Raw genomic sequence first — 25,308 nt, forward strand, 5'->3', positions numbered from 1 at the left:
AGTACATTGATTATACCCCAATTAAAAGGCATGGAACTATTGGGTAGATTTTTTAAAAAGCAAGACCTAACTATATGCTTTCTACAAGACATAGCTTAACATCCAATTTATCACTGAATAGATATTTCCTAATTTGTACATCATGAAATTGGAAATATTCCTCTTTTTAACTAAATGTGTGTGTGTGTGTGTGTGTGTATCTGTTTTGAGAAAGAGAGAGTATGTGAGCCGGGGGCAGAGGGAGAGAGAGACTCTTAAGCAGGCTCCAGGCTCAACGTGGACCCTGACACGGATCTCTATCTCATGACCCTGAGATCATGACCTGAGCCGAAATCAAGAGTCAGATGCTTAACCGACTGAGCCACCCAGGTGCCCCTTAACTAAATATGTTTAAGATGTTTAGTAGTTTGATTAAACTATTACAGTTTGCTCTAAGAGTCACAATCCACTGAGCAGATGGAATTTGGGGATCTCATGAGACAATTTTGTTTCTGCTGCCAATTGATTATTTGCTCATGTAACTTTCTGCTCCCTCTATAACTATATGCATCAATATGTCACATTTAAACTTCAGACATGATCTAATATCTAAAACTACATTTTTAGCAGATAAAGTAATTTTAATAGTCTTTAATGAAGACAGAAATGATTAAATATACAAACCAAATGATATTAGCAGCACTTCTTGCTAATTTAGAGAGAAAATGTGGAGTGTTCAGAGACAGGGGGGCACAGGGAGTCCACAGACCTTGCTTTGACTCCTGCCTCTCCCTCCTCCAAGTAGCTAACTTTTGGGTTACTCACCTGTTTCCTCTTCTGGTTAGAAGGATGACTAGGAGCCAGACTATTTAGGTTCTAATCAAACCACTTCCTTCTAAGTAATTTTGGGCAAGTTACTTAGCTTTTCTATGCCTTCCGGTCCTCATCTGCAAAATGAGTGTAATAATAGCATGGACCTCGTACAGTTTTTGAGGATGATTGAGTGCATATTTGGAGAGTGCTTAGAACAATGCCTGACACGTAGCAAGCATTATAAAACTGCTAAATAAAATACCTTCCTCATTGAGTTCTTATAACAATTAAGATGAGTTAAATAAATCACTTAGCACTATGTCTGACAAATAGTAAGTACTCGGTCAACAATAGTTGCCATTAGTGTTACTGGAGGTGCTATGGGTGATCATTGTTAACTATTAGCAAATTGTCTTCCTAGTACACTTCCTATCATGCACTGGAAAGAAGTCTCTGCTAATTAATAATGAGTTGGTGATCTTTAGGCATTTTTTATAGACTACACAATCAAGTATAAAAGTGGTGATAAGAAAAAATTTGTGTGGAGGGGCGCCTGGGTGGCTCAGATGGTTAAGCGTCTGCCTTTGGCCCGGGTTGTGATCTCCAGGTCCTGGGATCGAGCCCCGAGTCAGGCTCCTGGCTCAGCAGGGAGTCTGCTTCTCCCTCTCGCTCTGCCTCTCTCCCCTGCTCATGCTCTCTGTCTCTCTCTGTGTGTGTCTCAAATGAATTAAAAAAGAAAAAAAGAAAAGAGAAAATATTTGTGTGCAAAGAGATACCCTAAGAAGTTAAATAAAAATTGGGCAGGTGAAAATGCTGATGTTTATAAAGTTCTGTCCACACTGTTCCATGCTGATGAAAATGTTGGTGGAGAACTAAAGCTTTAGGAATTACTACCTTTGGAGTGGGTACAAGTAATGGAGGAGGAAATCAAGCTTTCAAAGACTGGCAGCAACAGTATCCCCTGAGAGCTTGTTAGAAATGCAGAATCTTGGGCCCTACCAGAATCAGACTTAACAAGATCCCTAGTTGATTCTTACGCAAATTAAAATTTGAAAAGCATTGTTGTAGAATATTTGCACTTTGCATGTTTTTCCCTGGAGTTTATTTTAATACACCCTATTAATAATATTGAGATTTGGGTAATATTATGTCTCTTTAGAGTGACACATTTTTCTCTGAAGATATGACTTTAAAATTTGGCTACGTGCATAATTTTATCATATCCGGGGAACAAATTTTTTCTAATCAAAAGCCACTTCTGGGTTTATAATGCAAATCAATGTGAGAGGAATCACCAAGCAGGTTTTATAGTAAATGTCATTGGCATTTCTCAATTTTATTACATGAGGGATGCATGTATTTTAAAAATCATCCTTGAATCACCAGCGTTCAGAATTTCATCACTTCCCACAGTTCACCTTTGCTCAGCCTGAAGATGAGAAATGAAAGATAAAACAGGTCCCTGATTCATGCTTTTTCTGTTGTCACGAAGTCAAAATTCACTGACTTTTAAAAAAGAATGTCTCAAGACCAAATATTTTATTTGGATGTATCTGAACAGCTAAAATATTTCTATTGAAACTCTCTGTGAGAAAACATTCTAGATATGAAACATCTGTTTTTGATCATTTCTGTGAAAGACTAATCTTTGCACAAGTCGAAGAGGCCCATGGTGATATTGTGTTATCCTAAGTACAGTATTTCTGTGATGTAGTATTCCTCAAGGGTTGGGTAGCAGGAATCACCCTGTAACATGGTTCAAATGTTCCTAACATATTTGGGAATATGTAAATCTGCAAATATATAAAACTAGCTTTCTCATTTCCTCCTTCTTTCTTCTTGGGGATAGAGGGTAAGAAGGACGTGGGTAGAGTTTGAACACAGCTATGGAAACACACTAGGGGCTCAATATGAGAGGCAAAGTGCCTGGGAAGCGTCAAAGGAGACAGGAGTATGGGCGCAGTATTTCTCAGGTGGGGTCATTACCACCTGTGCCCCTTTCATATGATCCCCTGGCCCAGAGTGAATAGGACCAAGGGACCTGCCAGTGACTTTAGTGTGGGGCTGGGGGCCATCCATTCACCACCTTTTGCAGAGTGAAGCGTCTGAGAGTTGCATCCTGTAGTCTAAACTTCCTTGTGCAGGGTACGGGAGCATGAGAACTTGTGATCAAACCTTTAGGCTTTCAATCTCGGCTACACTATCAGAATCACCTGGAACAGCTTTTGCTTTTTTTTTTTTAAGATTTATTTATTTTTTAATTTTTCTTTCTTTCTTTCTTTCTTTCTTTTTTTTTTTTTTTGAGAGAGAGAGAGAGCATGAGCACAAGGGGCAGAGGGAGACAGAGAATCTCAAGCAGACTCCACATGCTCAGCACAGAATCCAACACGGGGCTTGATCTCATGACCCTGTGATCATGACCTGAGCAGAAACCAGGGGCCCCTCACCTGGGAGAGCTTTAAGTGTTACTGAAGCCCAGGTCTCACTCCCAGACATTCTGATTCAATTGTTCTGAGGTATGACCTGGCATTGAGATGTCTTAAAGCCCCCTGGTGACCAATGTGCAGCGAGGGGCTTTCTGTACCACAACCCTTAGGGCTCAACTCCCCTCTCACCTTCTTCAAGACACTCCCACCTGCCCAATGTCAGCTCCTCTGATTATTCAATTCCTTCTCTCTCTCTCTCTCTCTCTCCCCCTAGAGTTGTCACCTCAGCAACTTTCCAAGGCTGGGTCCTTCTGCCTGCAGTGAATGAGCCCCCAGATTCTTGGGTTTTAAAAATTGTTATGGACTGAATTCATATGTTGAAGTACCTCCGAATGTGACTGTATTTGGTGACAGGGTCTTTAAAGAGGTAATTAAGGTAAGAGGAGTTCATACAGGTGGACCCCGACTCAACACAGTGAATTTATAAGAAGAGGTGATTAGGCCACAGGCATAGAGGAAAAACCACATGAAGACAGAAAGAAGAGTGCCCTTCTCTACAAGCCAAGGAGGGAGACTTGTGAAGAAATCAACACTGGGGATACAACCCGATCTCAGACTTCTAGACTCCAGAACTATGAGGAAGCACATTTCTGCTGTTTAAGCCACACAGTCTGTGTCCTTCTTACGGCAGCCTGAGCTGACAAAGACAGGAAGCTTCCTTCCTGGTGTACAGGGTGTCTTCTCTCCCCAGAGATGGATTCTGCTGGGCCTGTGGATTAGTCTTGAATATCTGAGAGACTTTTATGCACAGAGAGGAACACCCATAATGATATGAATTTGACTTAATGCTCAATGGATTGAGCATTTAGGCATTAATTAAAATTTGATTAAATTCCCTTAATTTTAACTGAAATTACAAATCTAATATGATTTATTCTTTTGAATACTTCATTACCTTAAGTAGCAGACAACATACAGAAATATAACAAAACTTACTACATTTAACTTTATTCTATATATCGAATGCCATATATTGAATTTATTTCTTCATTAAATTTGTTTTATACATGCCTAGGATTAAAGTTGTTTTATACATTCCTAGGATTATGGATCTTATTTTGACATCTTCCTAATGTTTCAGTAATATTAGTTTGATACATTCTAGGTCACAATTCTCAGACCCCAAAACTCACTGAGGTTCTGGATTTTTTTTTTTTTTTTACCATTTCTTAGGGCACAAAACTTAGTTTTTCCCTGTCATTCAAATCTAAGCCATTGATTGCAGTGCTGAGCCTCTTTTTTTTACTGCAAAATTTAGTTGTTAGGTTACTTAGACTTTTTAAGTCCACTCCCTTCTCTAGAGTTAAGTTTGTCACTAGAACTTGGTTTTTGCCTCTAAAAATAATGTATTTTAAGTCTTGGCCAAGATTATATAATGTATTGCCCTATGTTGGGATAGACCGATCTGGTCTAATTAGGGTTATAAACAACATATGTGTCTTTACTGGGGTTTTATTATTAGTGGAACCACCAGCATTTCATTCCCCAGGAGCTGAGTCTATGTGCTCAGCAACCCTCGGCAGGATATTTAGGAAATTTATTACCTTGGAGTACACTACCAAGCCCTCTTTATATTTGGCTTTTGTGACTGACCCCTGGTGCTGATTAACTGTTGGGCTCTCTGTCCATCTAATTATTCTACACTTTCCGTTAACTCATTGATTAGCAGCTCATACTCCTCCAAGGACTCCACTTGTTTCAATTGACCTTAATATTATATTTTTTATGCTGAAATCATCACATCATGACCAATGCCTGAGCTTGAGTCACATGAAAAGTATCTTCTAATTAGTTACCCTTGAAAAGTGCCTTGTTCAAAGATTTTAACCATCTAAGCCTTCTTCCCAGCGTCACTTCAACCATGGGGAGCAGGGAAAAGGGTAGTCCCATCACACATGCTTGGGATCTTTTTGTGATTAGCAGATAATCAAAAAAAGACAGGATGATTCTCTTCTCCCTTGGCTGATTTAGGATCACTCTGGAGAGGCTAAAAGCAAATACAGGTAGTCAGGCAGGACTTTGTGAGAATGACCTGAGCCGATCTGCTGTGAGAGCTCGTGCAACAAAGCATGGCCCAGAATTGGGAGGAAGACTCCCCTTGCCCATGGTAATGATGAAGATGATGACAGCAATATCGATTTATTAGTATCACTTACTTGTGGCCGGCCCTATGCTCTTATTTTATATATATTCTATACACCATCTTATTTAATAGTCCTCAAAACAATCTTTTGATTAGGTAATATCCACCCAATTAGTATGGCAGGAATTTTATCTAATTGCTAAATGTTGTTTTTCTTTTTTAAACTTTGTCATTAAAGTAAAATACATAAACCGAAGAGTGTTGTAAGTGTACAGATTGATGAATTATTGCAAAGTGAATAACCCATTACAAATAACCACTGTGGATGAGAGAACTACAATGTTTCCAGCATCCCAGAAGCATTTCTCATGTCCCCTCTGGATCTCCAACCCTCCTCCCCAAAGCTTGACTGCTACCTTGAATTCTAACACCACAGATTAATTTTGTCTGTTTTTTAACTTTATATAATCATGTCACATAGTATGTACTCTTTTGTGCCTAGCTTCTTTAATTAAACATCATCTTGTGAGCTTTTTAGCCCTAATGTGTGCAGTGATGTCTCATTTATTATGGTTACGGTATAGTATTCCATTGTTTGAGTATAACTATTCTACTATTGTTGAGCATTTGGGCTATAACAATGCTACTATGGAGACTCTTGTAAAGGTCTTTTGATGCGAAATATGTGAACATGCTTTTGTTGGATCTATACCTATGGATGGAATGGATACATTCCAGGGTATGGACATGTTCAGCTTTAGGACATTTCATACACATCACATATCAGAGAGTACATGATATAAACATGACTTATTATTGGTGATATTAATTTCAACCAACTTTTAAGGTCTTGTCTGCCAGTTTTCCCTACTGTGAAGTTACTATTTTTCTCTTTCCGTACCCTATTCAGTAAAAGTAAGTCATGAAGTCCAGCCTGTACTCAAGGGGGAGGGAACTAAGCTCCACCTCCTGGAGGAAGGGATATGAAAGACTTTGTAGGCTTATGTTAAAACCAAAAGCATTAATAAATATTTGTGGGGAGATACTTTGAGGCTAAGCAAGTACCTTGTGTCTTCTAAAAGTTTCATCCCCTAATTTTAGTATTCATCAGTAGATCTTGCTTGCAGTAGTTATTGTGGTTTAATGGTAATTTTCTATTTCCTTCATTCCTTCTACATTTAAGTACTAGAAATTTTTCTATAAGGAAGATTTGTCCCTTCTTCCCCATTTATTTATTTATATCAATAGGGAGGCATGCATATTTTAAGGATTATAATACAACACTACCATTATTTAATTTTTTGGCTCAAATTGTTCCAACTTTGGCCATTGGAACCTCTTTCAAATGGTTCTTGTACTTTTAACATGTCCCATCCTTTCTTCTTCTTCTTCTTTTTTTTTTTTTAGCACCTTCTTCTTAAACAGCTTTATTGAGGGTATAATTTATATGCATAAAATTTCCCTGTTTTAAGGTTATGTGCATGTTCAGTTTTAGGAAATTTATGCCCATCACATCACGTGGTAATTCTATTTTTAATTTTTTGAGGAACTGCCACACTGCTGTCCACAGTGGCGGTACTACTTTACATCCCCACCAACAGTGCACAAAGGTCTCAATTTCTCCACATTCTCGCCCAGGCTTGTTTTGTTTTGTTTTTGTTTGTTTGTTTTTAAGATTTTATTTATTTATTTGACAGAGAGAGAGAGAGAGCACAAGCAGGCAGAGCGGCAGGCAGAGGGAGAGGGAGAAGCAGGCTCTCTGCCCAGCCGGGAGCCCAAAGTGGGGCTCGATCCAGGACCCTGGAACCATGACCTGAGCTGAAGGCAGCCACCCAAATGACTGAGCCACCCAGGTGCCCCTGTTTTTTGTTTTTTTGATGGTAGCCATCCTAATAGGTGTAAGAAGGTGTATTGTAGTTTTATTTACCTTTTCTTGGTACTAATGCAGTTGTGCACCTTCTTCTGCCATTATTTGACCTTGGGAACCCCTTTTATAAAGTGCATATTCAAGTCTTTGCTCACTTCTTTTTTTTTTACAGGTTATCACTCTTTTTCTTATTGGCTTATAGTTTGTTTATATATTCTGAATGAATACTTCGCTAGATATATGCTTGCAAATACCTTATTCTGTGGGCTGCTTATTCTAGTAGGAGGGGAAATCTGTAGCTTGTGTTTTGTCCATGATTTTGAAAATCAATCCTCAGTCCCACCCATTCTTTAAGATTGAACAGTAGTTGTACATTTTCTATGAAATACCCTTTTATGACTTTCTTATAACTCCAACCTCCATTAATTTTTTCCATCTCTGTCCTTCTAGAATGCTGTCTGATTTTGTGATCTAATGGTTTATAATCCTACCCATGATTATCTCTTACATATCCTCCAGCCAGACCATATTGCTTAACTTCTTTTTTTTTAAGATTTTTATTTATTTGACAGAGAGAGCACAAGCAGGGGGAGCGGGAGAAGCAGACTCCCTACTGAGCAGGGAGCCCGATGCGGGGCTCAATCCCAGGACGCTGGGACCACAACCTGAGCCAAAGGCAGACGCTTAACCAACTGAGTCACCTAGGCGCCCCGATATTGTTTAAATTCTTCCCTGCCTACACTTTAAAAGAGAGGGCAGGGACCTTCTTTTATATTCTTAGCATATACCAATATGTACAACCATAGCAAGAGCTCAACACTTGTTACATGAATTGAAAAAAAATTAATACTGCAAGGAATATCTACTATTCATTAAGAAGAATTGCTAGCAAATAAATTGTTGAAATTAAATACATTGTGTTAAAGAGATTTTAAAAACAGAGCCACAGAAGTATTCATGAAAGGAGTCTATCTCTACAATGTAAAGGAATTCTTCAATTCCTCAATGTGTACATTCTTCACAATGTAAAGGAATAGTATTGGGAGTGTTCCTCTTTACCTGCCCTAGATGTTATTTGGAATTCCAGTCATCAATGGTTCTGAATACCACCTTCATTATCATAGTCTTGTTTATTTTTTCACCTCCAAAAACACTCACTTTTCACCTAGAGTTGGTATAATTATCCTATTCTCCATTTGTTTTTTAATGCTTTTGTTCTGCTCTTGGTTTCTTGGTCAAAGTTCGCCCATTCATATCATGAGTCTGCATAAGCCTGAACTAGTAAGGTAGCTGGTCCCAGAAACAATTTTCCCTAAAAGTGAAATCTGAGCTTTCTTAGAGGAAACACAAAACTTTAAAGCCTCATTTTAATGCTTTTTTGGAAGACTACTTAATTAAATATCATTGCAGGGCGCCTGGGTGGCTCAGTCGTTAAGCGTCTGCCTTCGGCTCGGGTCATGATCCCAGGGTCCTGGGATCAAGTCCCGCATCGGGCTCCCTGCTCCGCGGGAAGCCTGCTTCTCCCTCTCCCACTCCCCCTGCTTGTGTTTCCTCTCTCACTGTGTCTCTCTCTGTCAAATAAATAAATAAAAATCTTTAAAATAAAAAAAATTAAATATCATTGCTTGCGTTCTGGGACTGAGATCAAGAAAAATTAGATGTGTTATCTCTTTGGGGGTGTTCTGATGGAATGCCTGCATTTCTCTCATATATGAGGTAACAAGACAACCGGTGTTTTTTTTAGGCTTTGTGTCCTTCCCCTTGGAATTCTACAACAAAACTCTCAAGTTCAAGTGTAACTTTCTTGGAATGAAATGCTCGGCATATGATGCTGGAATCCCTGAATCCTCTCTCTGCATCTGGTAAATTAGAGAAAATGAGTCAAAACTCCTAGGGAATTCTCTATCAGCTACTGAGACATTTAGGAAGAAGGCATATGAAATCCTAGGGCACTACTTAATGTATTACTACAACAAAACCAGTGGAGCAATGTTCCATGATGTGGCCGATTCAGTCATTATTACAATAGGGATACAATAAATATAAAACATTTCCTCACATGCTTAACTCATTATGGAAAAACAACACTGGATAAGTCAGAATGCCTAGGGACCTGAGATGGGGTAGAAAAATGGATGTCCTGGTTAGTATAGGGTTTGGTTGCACTTAACAGAAGCTGATTAGAATAGCTTAACCAAATAAGGAGGTTATTTGTCCAATGTAGTAAGAGTCTGGGGTAGGCTGTGCAAGGCTGATGAAGCCGCTTGAGAAAGCAGGTTCCCTCTCCCCACCTGCTCCACCATCCTTAGAAAGTCACAAATGGCTGTTTACTTCAACACTGCATCATCACAATCTGGATAAAGGGGAGGATAGATTAAGGGCAGAGAGTTGTGTGCATGTGTATTATGATATATATATCAAGGAAATTATATATAAAAAATATAAAATCTGGGGAAATTATATAAATATAAAATATAAATACTTAAAAAATATATATATCAGGGGGGCTCCTGGGTGGCTCAGTTGTTAAGCGTCTGCCTTCGGCTCAGGTCATGATCCCAGGGTCCTGGGATCGAGTCCCGAATCGGGCTCCCTGCTCAGCGGGAAGCCTGCTTCTCCCTCTCCCACTCCCCCTGCTTGTGTTCCCTCTCTCGCTGTGTCTCTCTCTGTCAAATAAATAAATAAAATCTTTAAAAATATACATATCAGGGAAAAAGTAGCTTCCCATGAAATAACTTCTGTTTCAGCTCATTGGCCAATGGGTTAGATGATCACCCTAGCTGGAAGGGCATTTTGGAGGTATTTTTAATTGGATTTGTTACCCCTCTCCCCCAAGCAAATTTATGATTGTTAGCAAGGAAGAACAGTAAATAGTGGGTAGGCAAACTGGCAATGTCTAACACATTTGATTAATTGAGTTAAGTGCCATTCTTTATATTTTAAATCTTGCTGTTAGACATTTTTTCTAAAAATGTGCTTATCCATTTCCATGCCTTTGAAAGTTCACCAACACAAATCATAACTACATTTTTTATTGTTACTCAACTTACTTGATTTTTCAATAACAATGGACAACTTATGATATATTCACTTAACGGACTACTGCATAGTCAATCCAAACAAACATATGGCAAAAGTTTTACCCAAATGTTTTATGAATCAAAGTGTCCAAATGACTAATAAATATGTGAAAAATGTGCTCACCTTTGTCATTGGGAATATGCAAATTAAAGCCATAATAAATTACTGTCACATACCCAGTAAAATGTTTATGCTTAAAAAGAGAGAAATGCCAAATGTTGGTGAGGTTATGGAGCAAATGAAACCTTCATACATTGCTGGTGCCAAGGTAAAATGGTATCCCTTTGGAATGTTATTTGTTAGTATCTACCAAACTCAAACCTATGAGCTAGCAATCCCATCCCTAGGTATATGCTTACCTCTGCACACCAAAATACATGCATAAAAGTGTTTATGTTCATAATAGCAAAATCCTAGAAACTAACAAAATATGCACCAAGAGTAGAATGGATAAATAAATTATTGTATAGTCACATAATGGAATACTATACAGCAATGAGAATGAAAAAACTACAATTACAGACAACACTATACATGACTCTGACAAACATTTAAGCAAAAGAAGCCAGACACAGTCATGGAAAAGGACCTACTGTGCGAGTCCACTTACATAAAGCTCAAAAATAGCCAAAATTATTCTATGATTTCTAAGAAGTCAGAAAAGTAAATTTTTGAGAGGAGAGTAGTGACTTAAAGTAGGCAAGAAGATGATCCCTGGGATCCTGATATCATCCTATTTCTTGATCTGGATACTGGCTATCTGGATGAGATTACTTTGTGAAAATTCACCAAGGTATATATTTATGATTAGTTTACTTTTCTGTATGTGTATCATACTGCAATAAAAAGAAGAGAAAGTCACAATCATATACTGCTGTTACAATGAAGGTGTCCCATCTTTTGCCTAAGGGCAATTCTATCCAACCATGCTTTGGATCCCAGGCCATTTCTTTTTTTTTTTTAACTGTTCCAGAGCCTTGAGGTATTATTTATCTTCTTTCTCTTATATCTTTAACATCTCCTTCTCTACTAATGCCATCCCATCAGCATTTAATCATGTTTGAGACTCTCTAATTAAAACAACCACCACCACCCCCTCCTCTACCCATATGTTCCCTTTGGCTAATTCTCTCTTTATTCTCCTTTACTGTCAAAATGCTTGAATGAAGAAAAGTCTCAGCTCTCTTGCCTTCCATTTTTTCCTTTACTCATTGCAATCTGGTTTACTTCCCCATCGTTCACCTAAATCTGTATTTGTCCATTTCCAAAACAGCCTCTCTGTTGCTAATTTAATGAACACCTTCCAGTCCTCCCATTTGACTTTGTAGCATTATTTGCTATTCTTCAACCATTCCTACCATTTGGAAAAACTCTCTTCCTTGGACATTTATGACCTAGCTTGCTCCTGATTCTCTACCCAACTTCTCTAGCCACTCATTCTGTTTTCATTGTAAACTTCTCTTCCTCTACCCATTTTTGAAGTGTTATCTCAAGTCCAGATGTCTCTTCTGAACTACAGAGCTGTACATGTAACTGCCATGCACCATTTTTACTTAGATGTCTCACAAGTACTGAAAAGTCAACTAAGCTTAACATTTTCCTCCTTGATGTTGTTCATCTTGCTATATTCCTTGTCTCAGTGAATAGCACCAACCAGCACCCATGCCTGAAACTCAAAGTGAATAAAACACAGAAGATTCACAATTGTGGTTATAACTTCTGCTTCTGGCATCATGGTTGAACTAGATATTGTAGGGGAATTCTCCTGCTGCAAAACAACTACATACTGGATCAAAAACATTTTTTGATATTTTGCTTGGCTCTCAGAAATTAGAAATCTCTTTAAAGACCCCTCTTCCCACCAAATAAAGAGAAATAAATCTTGAGCAGAAACTAGAGCAAGGATCTGTATACAAGCTGGAGAGATGGGGTTGGTCTAAGTGCAAATGCCAGTAGCAGCTCTGTGTGAGGAGGTGGATCAGATACTCCAGCATCCAGGGGCCATCATAGGAAGGGTTAAAGTGGCCCCAGGTTGCTAGTACTCCTGGCACATAGCAGAAGCAGATGCAAATCATCTTTGAAAGAAAGTGTCCTCAATTTAAGCCATCAGAGTTCCCACATACTAAGATCAAGGAAATATGAATTCACAGTCTAAAATCACCAAGTATACAGGAGGCAAGCCATCATGGGTGAGAGAGAGAAAAACGTACAACTTATTTAGATACTGGATTGTCAGATACAGAGTATAGAAAACTAGGTAAGAGATGTTTGAAGAAACAAAGTATGGAACCACAAAGATAGGCAAGCAATTAGAGACCATCAGGAATAAGAGAGATCTGGGTAACAATAAAATGGAACTTCTGAAAATGGAAAATAGATTTTAAGAAACAAAAAGTCAATGTAGGGGTTTAACAGCAGATGAAACATAATTGAAGGATGAACTGGAACATTTGGCTGAAGAAATTACCCAGAATGCAGCACAGAGAGATGGAAAATATGAGAGAAGCTAAGAGATTTGGAGAACAGAAGAGGAAAAGGAAACATTTATTCTGAATCCCAGAAGAAGAGAGAGAACTGAGAGGAAAAGGAATAACTGAAGAGATAATGACTGAGAATTTTCCAGAAGTGATCATGGATATAAAACTATTTTTCCAAGGAGAGTAGAGTAAAAGAAACCTAGATATAGATACATCATAGTGAAACTGAAGGACAGAAAAGACAAAAAGATTCCAAAATTAGCCAGAAAAAAAGAACAGATCATTCATAAAAATACAACCAGCAATGATGAAAGCCAGAATGAATGCCATATTTTCAAAGTGTTGGTCTTGTATTGTAAATTCAATCTCTTTTTTAAGAATGAAAGTGATACAAAAACATTTTCAAATAAACAAAAATACAGAATTTACTAGGAGACCTCTATTAAAAGAACTTCTAAAGATTTACTTCAGGAAGAAGGATCATAGAATAATGGCCTGAGATATAAGAAGGAATGGTAAGTTAAGTAGCAAACGTATATGTATACAGTTGACCTTGAACAACACAGGGGTTGGGGCACATACCCCTCATGCAGAAAATCCATGTATAGGGGCTCCTGGGTGGGTCAGTCAGTTAAGCATCTGCCTTCGGCTCAGGTCATGATCCCAGGATTTTGGGATCCAGCCCAGTATTGGGCTCCCTGCTGAGCAGGGAGCCTACTTCTCCCTCTCCTCCCTGCTTGTGCTCTCTCTCTCTCTCCCTCTCTCTCAAATAAATAAATAAAATCTTAAAAAAAAAAAGAAAATCCATGTATAACTTTTGACTCCCAAAAACTTAACTACTATAGCCTACTATTGACTGGAATCATTACTGATAACATAAATAGTTGATTAACATATATTTTTAGTTTTATGTATTATAAACTGCAATCTTGGGGCAAACTAAGCTAAATGTCAAAGTAAGACAATGTCAAATCATAAGGGAGTACTGTACTGTAAAAAATCCATGTATAAGTGGACCCATGCAGTTCAAATTCATGTTTTTCAAGGGTCAACTGTGAATACATATGTATAAACAAACATCTGTGTGAAATAGTAGCCTGAGGAGGAGTGACCAGATTTAAAATGTTCTAAGGTCCTTGGATTGTCTGGAGGTAGGGTTTAAGATATTATTTAACTTAAAGCTTTGTTCTATTAAATATGCATGGTAAAATTTTGAGGGTAACACTAGAGGAATAGAAATTGAACATATAAATTGAATGAAAAATTAAAATATTGCCTATTAGACAAAAAGCCAAATTCCAGCATTTATAAGAGACATCTAAAATTTAATTACAGGTAAGGGGGGTGGAGGGGGAAGAAGGAGAAAGAGGAGGAGGGGACAAGGAAGTGGGAAGGAGAGAGAAAAGATCAGATAAATATCAATAAAAAGAAAGCTAGGATAGTTACCTTACTATTTGACAAAAATAAAATTTTTTAAAAGATTTATTTGAGGGCGCCTGGGTGGCTCAGTTGGTTAAGCGACTGCCTTCGGCTCAGGTCATGATCCTGGAGTCCCTGGATCGAGTCCCGCATCCGGCTCCCTGCTCAGCAGGGAGTCTGCTTCTCCCTCTGACCCTCCCCCCTCTCACGTGCTCTCTCTCATTCTCTCTCTCTCAAATAAATAAATAAAATCTTTAAAAAAAAAAGATTTATTTGAGAGAGCGAGCAAGCAAGGGAAGGGGCAGAGGGAGAGGGAGAGAGAGAATCTTAAGCAGACTTCCCGCTGAGCACAGAGCCCCCACGTGGGGCTCTATCCCAGGACCCTGAGATCGTGACCCGAGCCAAAATCAAGAGTCGGCCGCTTAACTGACTGAGCCACCAAGGGGCCCTTTGACAAAATAAATTTTAAGACAAAACACATTATTGGCAATAAAGAGGGCCGCTACTTAACATAAAGGTTAAATATATCAGAAAGAAAATACAACAATTTTAACTTGTATGCATCCAATTAAATAACCTCCAGCTATAAAAAGCAAAAATTCATTGAATTTCAGGATAAAATGGACAAATCCAGAATTGTAGGTACTCCATGTTCTTTACTATAAAAATCATAAATAGAACAATGAGTGAATACATTCAAAAGACAACATTTGTATTGCTTGTGTGATTTTTCTCCATTTTTCTAAATTTTATTGTTTTGATAATTACTTTTACAATTAAAACACTTTTTCCAAAAAATAAATATGGAGGTGAAATTTTAGTTAATTGAGGGCTTGGGGTGGGCTTAGTTAATTGTCATTTTACTATATTTGGGGTAATTATGTAGTTTTAGTCTATACCAATGTTTAACAGGGTGAATACATTTTAACACAACTTAACTCCTTTTTCTTTGTATTTTTACTAAAATGTCAAATGATTTACTCATGGACTTAAAGAGCTCAGACATTCCTTGACTGATACATTAAAGAATCTTATTTACCACATAGTTTCTGTTTTCCTAAATAAGAATTTTGGAAAGAATGCATAATAACTCACTCCTAATTTAAATATGCCACCACTGATTGTTAAAGGCTGTATCATTCTGGATATCTGTACCAACAGAGCTATGATTTTTCTCTACTTCTGCCCAGACTTTGGTATTATCGCTGTAGGGATCAGTTACCCTGAAAAAACAAAACAAAACAAACACACACACACACACAAAAAAAAAACCTAGAGAAAGATACAAATTGTTAATTCTTTTTTTCATATTGATACTTCTTTGGACTTAACGCATTGCTATTCCTAAAACTCAGTGTTTAGCCTCTATTTATGTCTTTTGAAATGTGTGTGGTACGCAAGTTGTATGAAATAGTAACAGATCCTTGTATACAAATAGAAAATAAGACAGCATGCTGGGAAGCTGGTTCTAAAGAAAATAGGCACAGGATTATTTTATAATAGTACAGATCTTCCTCAGTTTACAATGGGATTACACCCTGATAAACCCATTGTAAACTGAAAATATCCTAAGTGGACAGTGCATTTAATATACCTAACTTAGAAACGTCATAGCTTAGCCTCGCTACCTCAAATGTGGTCAGAACACTTGCATTAGCCTACAGTTGGACAAAATCATCTAACACAAAGCCTATTTTATAATGAAGTGTGGAATACCTCATGTAGTTTATTGAGTACTGAAAGTGAAAAACAGAATGGTTGTATCAGTTGTTTACCCTTGTGATTGTGGGGCTGACTGGGAGCTGACTGCTGACTGGCTGCCCAGCATCACCAGGATCACACTGCATACCACTAACCCGGGAAAAGATCAAAATTCAAAATCTGAAGTACAGTTTCTACTGAATGCCTATGGCTTTTACATCATGGAAAAGTTGGAAAATAATAAATCGAACCCTAGTAGGTAGGGGACTGTCTGTACTAAAAAGCAGACAGTAAATAGATTCCTTTGAATATATTATCTAAAAATCTAAACAGTAAAGCCTCATTTAATCTATTACACAAAATATGTTTTTCATAGTTTAAATTTTACTGGATGCTATTCTGGGAAAGTAATAACACTATGTTGAAAAAGTAAAATGCTAATGTTGAAGTGTATCAAATTTGAAAAATATGGAAAAATGTTAGAAATTCTAAATTCTTCGGAATGTATTACCCAATAGATATCTTTGAGAATCTTTTTAGAACCTTTTGAAATTTGAATATCCAGAATATTCAGTTGGTCTAATTCTTTTGCTGTTTAAAAACAAAAGAATAAAAATGGATGCAGTTATTTCCAACTCTTTGCTATAATAGTCTAGAAATGAAATCTCAAAAACTCAGAGTAGATTAATAAATAACATTCAATTGCAATATACTTTAAATTATTTTATCTTTATTTTCTCTCATCTTTCCTGTTTAAATTTATTAAATTATAACATGCATACTAAAAGCACAAATCATAACTGTACAGCTTGATGAATTCTCACAAAGTGACCATATTCAGTGTTATCAATACACTGTATTATTAACTTTTAAGGTGATAAACTGCTAAGATTGAAGGATTAAAACCATCAAAAACCACTACAAAGAGGTAAAGTAATAAACCAATAAGTTTAACTAGATCAGGTGGGAGGCACACCTCCAAAAATGAAACAATTTTTGGCACACATTTTATACCACATAGGTATTCTGTATCATCAGAACATGAAAAAATACATTGTCTCAATCTGATAGGTTCCTGACTTGGGGGTTCTCCTACTGTGCTTTCCTCCCCTCCCTTGCAGAAGCTGATTTCAGCAGAAAAAAATATAAAAGCAAACAGCAGAAAAAATAAAACTTCAGAGCCAATTAAATTGCTTAACATTTTTGTCTTTTCATGAGCTACAGCTGTGTCACAAATCGTGACCTTACGCGATAACTTTAAATTTGAAATTAACTTTTCAACGTTTTAAATGAGCTTTCTTCCTTTCCTTGATTGGCAGATCATTTTTGTTCACCTAAAATTAAAACTGTTGTAGGTCGTCTCCTAATTCCTTGTCTAGTCAAAGCACCCAGAGGTTACTAAAGAGATGAGAGAATCACAGGGACTCCACCTTGTAAATACAAGCCATTCTCAGACCTGGGTCCTGCAATTATTTTACCTTTGAATAGCAAAAATAATTACTATACTATATTCATCCGGGGAACCCTTTCTTAGGTCTTGCACTCTGTATTTTCAGCGATTTCTTTGACCCGCCAGTAACTTTCCCAGTTAGCCAACAAATAGTTTACGTAGGTCGCTATTGGTTTTGTTCGGAATTTAAGAGCAATTCAGCCACAGGTGATTAGCAATCTTAAGGGGGTTCTTACTGTCAAAGAATCCAGAGAATGCGAGGCCCTGGTACCCAAATGAGGCAACAATGAAAGACCGGCAAAGCTCAGAAATGCTCCTGAGAGCCCCAAACGCCAGCTCAGATTTCAGGTTGCCGGGACGCGCCCTCTCGGCTGCCTGTACCGCCAAAGGGCGGGGGGCTCCAGGGAAGAGGGTCCCATTGAGGACGCCCGAGATGAGCGTGGGCGACCTTGCCACGGCCACCCCCACCACAAACAGGAGTAAACGCTCCACATCCCGTCACCAGGGCAACTCGGCAAGCCACCACCAAGGCTCAAGATTCCGCACCCCCAGCCACCGGACGCAGAAGAGAGACGCATCACGACCGGGCCGCGGGGACTGGACGCGTCTCAGACGCCCCCGTCCCTGGGGTGCCGAATGCGACGGAGGAAGCGCCCCCTCGGCGGGCCTCGGGCAGCCGCCCCCAGCGACCCCACCGCACCCGGACCTCTCTGGCGCACGTGGCGGCCGTGATTGTCCCAGAGCGGTATCCCTCCGCGCCCCCGCCTCAGTCTCCCCCTCCCTTCCCGGGACCCTTCGAGTCGGGGCGCCGCGGAAGGATCGCACGCACGAGCGCGCGCACGCCCGCCCCGCCGTGGCCGCGGAGAACTGAAAGGTGCCGCGGTGAGGAGCAGCCGCCGATAGCACCGTCGCCGCCGACACAGCCGTTCCGCAGTCTCCCGCTGGTGGTTAGCCCCGCGGCTGCGGGCGGGCAGGCAGGCAGGCAGGCCGGGCGACCTCGGCGGCTTGTCCCTCATCGCCGTCCCCGCGTCCTCCCGCCGCAGCTCCTCGGGGAGGGGGGCGGTCGGTGCCTGCGCAGAGCCGCCTCCTCCCCGCCCCCGCCCCGCCTCCCCCCGCGCCGCCGCCGCCCGCTGCCGCTGCCGCCGCCGCCGCCGCCGCCGCTGCGCCTGCTGCTCCTCGCCGTCCTCGCTGCAGTGCGAAGGGCTCGAAGATGGCCGGTTGGCAGAGCTACGTGGATAACCTGATGTGCGATGGCTGCTGCCAGGAGGCCGCCATTGTCGGCTATTGCGACGCCAAATACGTGTGGGCAGCCACGGCCGGGGGCGTCTTCCAGAGCATTACGGTGAGGACCGGCGGCGGTCTGGGTTCCCGTTCCCGTCCCCGGACCCGAGCGGGCCGGCCGGCTGTGGGGGCACGGAGGGCCGCGCGGGCAGGTGTGGTAGGCGGCCGGCGCCGAGGATGCGGCTGCGGGGCTGGCGGGGAGGCCGAGGCCCGGGGACGCCCCCTTGCCCGGGGCTGCGCTGACCCGGCGGGGGCGGCGGCCTGGCTCCCTGACTGCCTCGGCGGCCCCCGGCGTTCCCAGTGTCAGTCCGTGAGGCGGGGGGAGGGGGCGCACCGGTTGGGGGGGGGCGGCTTTTTTTCCCCCTCGTGCGGCTCTCTGTGGTCTCCTGCAAGCCTTAAGGTTTGCTTTGCATGTCCCGGGGTGGAAGCGGGGTTGGAGGGACCGGGCCGGGGCGCGCGTGGCCCGGGCGGGGGTCCTCCGGCGGCCGGGCTGCCCCTCGCTCCGCGGACAGCGCGCCGCCCGCGCCGCGGGCTGTGGGAGGCGGCGGCTGCCCGGCCCCCGGATCCTCGCAGCGACTTTGCGTAGGTTTGCGGGTGTCCAGGCCTTTGGGGCTTGAGAGAAATGTACGCCGACAACGTAGGTAGATTAGTGAATCTCGACTTCAGCTTTGGCTCCGTAGGATTTTTTTTTTTTTTTTTAATTCTCCAAGATGGCGAACTGCCATTGATTTCTCTCCTCCTATGGAGATTCATCGATATACCGTTATCCCCAATTACGCAACATAGCTCTAAAAAAGGGGGTGCTTTTATGGAGCTTACAATCTGTGAAAGCCGAGGGGACACTTTACTTTTCCAAGTCCCTCCCTCTTTAGTGAAGATAGTAAAGGAACTAATGCAGATTTATGCTTTACACTGCCTGATTTTCTTGTGACCTCCTGGTTTTGACTTGGTTGCCACATGTTTGGGGGATAATTGTTACTAAGCCTCCAGTGCTGCTTTATTGTTTGCCTCTTTCTTGACGATTGTGTCAAATACAGGGGCATTCCCTTAATTTCTTGGCCCCACGCTCCCCTCCCATCAAACGCCAAAATTCAGGCCCCCTATTATGAGTGCTACTAATTATTCTGTACTACTAAACATGGCTTAAGATCTGTGTAGAACTCAGTGCTGGATACTAGTACTTTAAGGTCTCCTATAACCGCAGTGAACTAGTTATTATAGAGAATTGGCATCTATCTGGCGATCAACTTTTTTTCTGCAGTCCTCTTGTCTTTGTGTGAGTTCCCGCTGTCTGGCTGGGAAGATTGCGGGAGTGTGCTTGGAAATGGCTGGGGCCTGCTATGACTCTGCAGTTCTGATGGGGGCGACGCCTTCCTTCTTATTCAGGGAATGTTAGAATGCACGTTTTCTCCTTTCCGGTTCTGGTGACTACCTCAGTTTCTTTCCCAGTCTCCATTTTCTCTGGGTTTTTGTTTTGTTTTTTGTTTTTTACCGTTGTCTACTGCAGTGCCACCAACAGAATCCTCTTTGCATTTGCCCAGAAAGAAAACTGATTACTGAGGTGGGAGGGGAAGGGAAGTTGGAGAGGAAAAAGAGAGTGGCTAGGAAAATAGAGAGGAGGGAGATCTGAATTTGGGAATGTGTTGAGGTCTAGGGTTTGAAGTTCATATTATGGGGGATATTTCAAGCTATTTAAAGCAGAGTAGAAGTGAACAGGTGTGTTAAGCATAGGCATTTTTTCAGGAGACTTTCAAGCAACTTTAAGTTTGCAGCATAAGTGTAATGTGACTCAGTGTGACAGGCAAGCAGTTGTTAGAAGAGTTTATAGGTGGATCTTTACCATTACATAAGCACTTCAGGTACCCCCTACCTTGAAACAGTTTATAAACTGTTAAATTTGCAGTTTATTTAGTGTGAACTATCAACTACATAGATTCTTTGCATAGACTGGTCTTTAGTTAGTACACAGTTAACTGTGAAATGAAGTGATATAAAAGATGTAGTCATATAAGATTAATTCTTTAGAAAGACTGAAACTTGATTTTACATTAGTGAAATGTGCATGTCTTCTAGTACAATACAAACTTGGCATACAGTTTTTCCACTTATATGGAGGCATGAAAAGAATTACAACTTAATGCTTTTTCCTTTCTTTTCTTTTCTGTTTTGTTTTGTTTTGGCGGGGGCAGCCAGTAGAAATAGATATGATTGTAGGAAAAGACCGGGAAGGTTTCTTTACCAACGGTTTGACTCTTGGCGCAAAGAAGTGCTCCGTGATCAGAGATAGCCTATATGTCGATGGTGACTGCACAATGGACATCCGGACAAAGAGTCAAGGTGGGGAGCCAACATACAACGTTGCTGTCGGCAGAGCTGGTAGAGGTAAGCAGAGTACTCTTTTGGTTAAAAGTTGCACGCTACATTACAACTTATTAAGCAGTTTCTTTAACATTTTGAATTAAAGTGTTAGTCCATAATGGCTATTAAGGTGGTTTTTGTGAACTGCCCAGCACTGAAGGGAGGCACTGCTTTGCTTTAGATTTACCAACTCTACATCAGCTGCATACACAGCCTAGTCTCTGAGATCCTGACTTTACTAAAAAACAGAATATTCACGTATTATTCACATATGTTAAATCGTTCATATTGTTTGGTTACTTTAGTCCTTTTGAGTCTTTCACCTTTGCATCTCTTCCCTTTCTTGCATTTTAATTATTCACTGCTCAGCATAAAGAAGGAAAAATGAACATTTGCTCAGTTTTCTGTTAGAAATACTGTTAGGGAAGGGGAAGAGAGAAATAATTAGAATAAGGTTTTGTAGTAAGCCACCTGTTTACTAAAGTATTTTCAAAGACTAAGTGTGTCTGAAATTTAGATTTGAAAGTAGGAAATTATATTTCATGTATACACTTGGTCCAGAAGTTTTGGTGTTTCCTGACTGTTGTCAACATTGCAGAAATTCTTATTAACCTAAATAACTGTCACTAATTTTTTGCAAAAAAACTTCCAAGATTGAGGTTTATTATGACGTCTAATTGATTTACAAATACATTTAAATATATTATCCTTTGTAAATATTTTGTAAATTAAGAGGGCTGTGTAGCCTTGGATAGCTGACTTGGCACAGCTGAGTTTAAGACCAAGTCTACCATGTGAATGAACTTGAAGCTCCTCTGAGCTGTAATTTACTGCAGTGGTTCTGCCAACTCCTTGTGATTATCCTGAAGGTGACTCTTACTTTGATGTGAGTTGATGCATATGAGTATTTTTTTGTAGGAAAATTAGATAACTGAAATAGTGGACACATCTCCAAATATTAGCTGAGTTCAGATAAATATGTTCAAAAGAAGGATTAACCAATGTGACATAAAACTAGAATAAGATTTTTATGCTATACAGCACTACTGACATCTAGTGGTAGCAAGTATAAAATCAGCCATACACGTGTATTTTGGGGCTAGACCTCTGAATTGCATCGTAGAAGAACCTGTTGTTGGAAATAGTAATCCTGTTTCAGGATTTCAGACTCACTTAAAAACAAAGCACAGCGAGGATATCAATTAAGCACAAGCCTTAAGTACTTTTTATTTGGACTTTCCTGAATGGCACTGAAAATGCTCTTTAAAATTTGGTCTTGGTTTTCCTCTGGAATTAATAGACACATTGAGTCTCACTGGTAAGACATAATAGTTTGTACTTAAGCCTGTTAAAGTTGGGGAGAATTTTGTAAATAATCACCTAAGTTTTGTAAGTTTGTATTTTGGGGGCCAGTCTAATAATTTGTCATACCAACCAGTTTTTTGCCCTAGAAGATAAACGATCATACTTCTTTTTTCCTAGCTAGGGTAAAGATATTTTTATGGAGTGCTGCAGCTGCACTGATTGGGCTTCCAGGATGCAGTTTATAGTGTTTTCAGCATATTTCTAGTTTGAAAGTTCTCCTTTTGGAGACCTAGTTGACTTCAGTGCTTGACAGTTCGCGGAAAACTAACTTAATGTTAACTTATTAATCGGGGTTCTGTCTGCTAAAACTTATGTGACTTTCTTGATTAACACTTCTTTTGAAACACTTTTCTTCTTTCTCTTTCAGTCTTGGTCTTTGTAATGGGAAAAGAAGGGGTCCATGGAGGCGGATTGAATAAGAAGGCATACTCAATGGCAAAATACTTGAGAGACTCTGGGTTCTAGCTGCTAGGCAGACTGTTAAGTATTAGGGGAAAATTGCTCTTAAACTTTCCTAGCTGTAAGCTTGAGTCTTAATTCTGGAAATTTTATTAGCAATGCAGGGTGATGGGGTATGAACCTGTGTCTCCTTTGTATCCCTTTGTTGGTGGGGAAAGGTGTCTTTCTTTCTGCCCTCCCCCCCCTTAAATAATTCTGTTCACTTTTGTTTTGTTTCCCTGTGTACTCCAGCATTGGTTATAGTCATGGGAAAGGAAGGTGTCCACGGAGGCACACTTAACAAGAAAGCATATGAACTCGCTTTATACCTGAGGAGGTCTGATGTGTAAGCAGCCTCTCCCCATCTACCTAGCAACTGTCTTCATCACCACCCCAATTACGGTCACAGTGCTACCAGACTATAGATGGTAGCTAATTTTTCTTTACCTATTTTCTAATGTCATGATTCCTGTTTGCCCAATGGATCATTTGTATGTTAACCACTGTATGTAACCAACCCTTATCTGGCAACATAATTGCAGCACAATAATGATTTGCATGATACCTTGAAATTTGGGGGGAGGGGGCATGCCAAGTTGGGCATCACTTTGTCTTAGCAATTAATGGGATATTGATAACTAAAATAAGTTAATATTAAGCAAGGTGCCGGTTGTACAATCTCTAATTTGATCAATGTCTTTCAGCACTTTGAGCATTTACTTAGCTCATTTAGTCTTCCTTTTGTAGCGCATGGTTGGGAGGAAAAAGTGCATGCATCTTTCCTTCACTCCTCTTTTCCCACCCTTTCCCTTTGCATATAGGTATTTGGTTTGCTTCCATCTTTTATGCAGTGCCTGGTTTATTTAACCAAGTAATAATCCCTTTTGTTGATGAGCTATTGAGAGCTGCAGTAGTTTGCTTTCAGTATTGTTGCACTTGAGTAGAGACAGACCTTCTGTCTATAGGATATGTGAAGAGAGCAACTGCAAAACGAGAGCAAAAGGCACTTCCTCCCATGACCTTACAGTAACCATACAGATCGAATTCCCAGGGACATTCCATCATTGCAGTAGCTCAGATTTGTGTTCCTGTCTCTTTCTTTGCACACCAGCTCTACTCTTTAGTAAAATTGTAAAAGGCTGCCATTATGGACATTAGGTATCCCAACATAACCATCTGGAGTGTGTCCAGTTTGTTCTTCATAGGACCAATTTTTATTTGCAGCTTGAGTTTTTATATGAAGTTGCATTATTGTGGACTTGGCTGTCTTGTGATGAATTTTTTTCATATGTGTTCTGTGCCATACTATTGTTAAAATGAACTGTTGCTATTGTGAGATGGATTTTAACTGACCTATTAAAGGTTTCTTTCGAATGGCACTACTTTAGGGACATTCTAGTATTTGCTTCTATTGTTTGGGCCTTGTGGATAATGTACAGATTTAAAAACAAATCTTGTTGCTGATTTGTCCATTTCTTTCCCTGCACTTTGTTACATCCGGGATACAGTCTAACTCATCTGATTTAATATGCATTTAAAAAAATGCCATAACTATTAAACACCTTGTTTACAGACAGATGAAATAAATTTATTCCAACCAAATACTCTAGACTCCTGTTGTTTATATAATTGTCTTACTGTTACAGTTGATTTTTGACACATTGGACTATACAGAATAGGCCAGGCTCTGTTGCAAGCATAAAATCTTAAAATTGAGCTCATGGCCTATTCCATATCCTGTAGTATTTATTATAAATAAAATGAGTGCCTGGGAATTTCTTTTTAATGGGCTTTTTCTGTTTTTTAAAAAGGCTTTTAAAAGTCATTTTGGGCTCATCTTTGGGCTTGCGAGAGGAAAACTGGAAAACAGTGGAACTGACTTATCCACTAGAAATTATTTTCTCTTGTAGCTGGTCTCTAGCTGTGAAATCTAGTGAGCAATAAGGAGCCCAGTACCAAGAAGGGTTTCTGCATTGTAGATTCTTCTGTGTTGAACTATCGTGTGACTTTAGATTTGGAAGCTGTATTGACATGCTGAAGTCAACCAGCTGGGACTCTCACATAAGAGAAGATGTTCGTTAGGCAGCATGTAAGAAAAGTGGGATATTCCTGGAGTTTCTCTGGAGTGACCTATTAGCTCTGACTATGTAAGAGTCAAGTTTAATTCCAGAAGTCATAAGGTCTCTGGGGTATATTCAATAGTTCAGGAAATGTTAGTTTAATACTCTTTATGAACTGTGAAGCAGAAGCTTGGAGCAGGAGTGCTCAAAAGTTGGTGGGTCTAAGCAGAACTGGGGAGCTGGTTGTAATGCAGATTCTGGGCTCTGGATTTTCACCCTAGAAGATGGGATTCCATAAGCTCCTTCAGAAGTCCCTTTAGAAATAATCAGCAGGTCAGTCTGATTCACTTTAAGTGGTCTATATGCTACCCTTTGAGAAACAGTGGGTTAGGGAATGGGAATCTCCACCTTATTAAAATATACTGTGCATAACAAATTTTTTTGACAGTG

At 40.1% G+C, this 25,308-nt stretch overlaps 1 protein-coding gene across 2 annotated transcripts; it reads left to right on the forward strand.

The window, feature by feature from the left end:
• The first annotated feature begins 18,128 nt into the window (after positions 1-18,128).
• On the forward strand, positions 18,129-24,400 carry PFN2 (profilin 2). 2 transcript variants are annotated; one of them, XM_032408462.1, is made up of 3 exons: positions 18,129-18,698; positions 20,827-21,019; positions 22,728-24,400. In XM_032408462.1, exons 1-3 carry the CDS (start codon positions 18,567-18,569, stop codon positions 22,823-22,825), a joined length of 423 nt encoding a protein of 140 aa, XP_032264353.1. In that variant the 5' UTR covers positions 18,129-18,566; the 3' UTR covers positions 22,826-24,400. The 2 variants fall into 2 exon arrangements, with proteins under 2 accessions (XP_032264353.1, XP_032264354.1); XM_032408463.1 differs by having other exon boundaries at positions 18,476-18,698; positions 23,051-24,400.
• Positions 24,401-25,308: the final 908 nt, after the last annotated feature.

The sequence above is a fragment of the Phoca vitulina genome, unplaced genomic scaffold, assembly GCF_004348235.1.
Source record: "Phoca vitulina isolate PV1807 unplaced genomic scaffold, GSC_HSeal_1.0 scaffold10, whole genome shotgun sequence".
NCBI classification, from domain to species: domain Eukaryota; kingdom Metazoa; phylum Chordata; class Mammalia; order Carnivora; family Phocidae; genus Phoca; species Phoca vitulina.

Bases quoted from the DNA above. Each gene is read 5' to 3' on its own strand.
- PFN2 (XM_032408462.1), top strand. From the start codon at position 18,567: ATGGCCGGTTGGCAGAGCTACGTGGATAACCTGATGTGCGATGGCTGC. The intron at 18,699-20,826 runs GTGAGGACCGGC...TGGCGGGGGCAG, and splicing joins GCGTCTTCCAGAGCATTACG to CCAGTAGAAATAGATATGAT. The intron at 21,020-22,727 runs GTAAGCAGAGTA...TTTCTCTTTCAG, and splicing joins TGTCGGCAGAGCTGGTAGAG to TCTTGGTCTTTGTAATGGGA.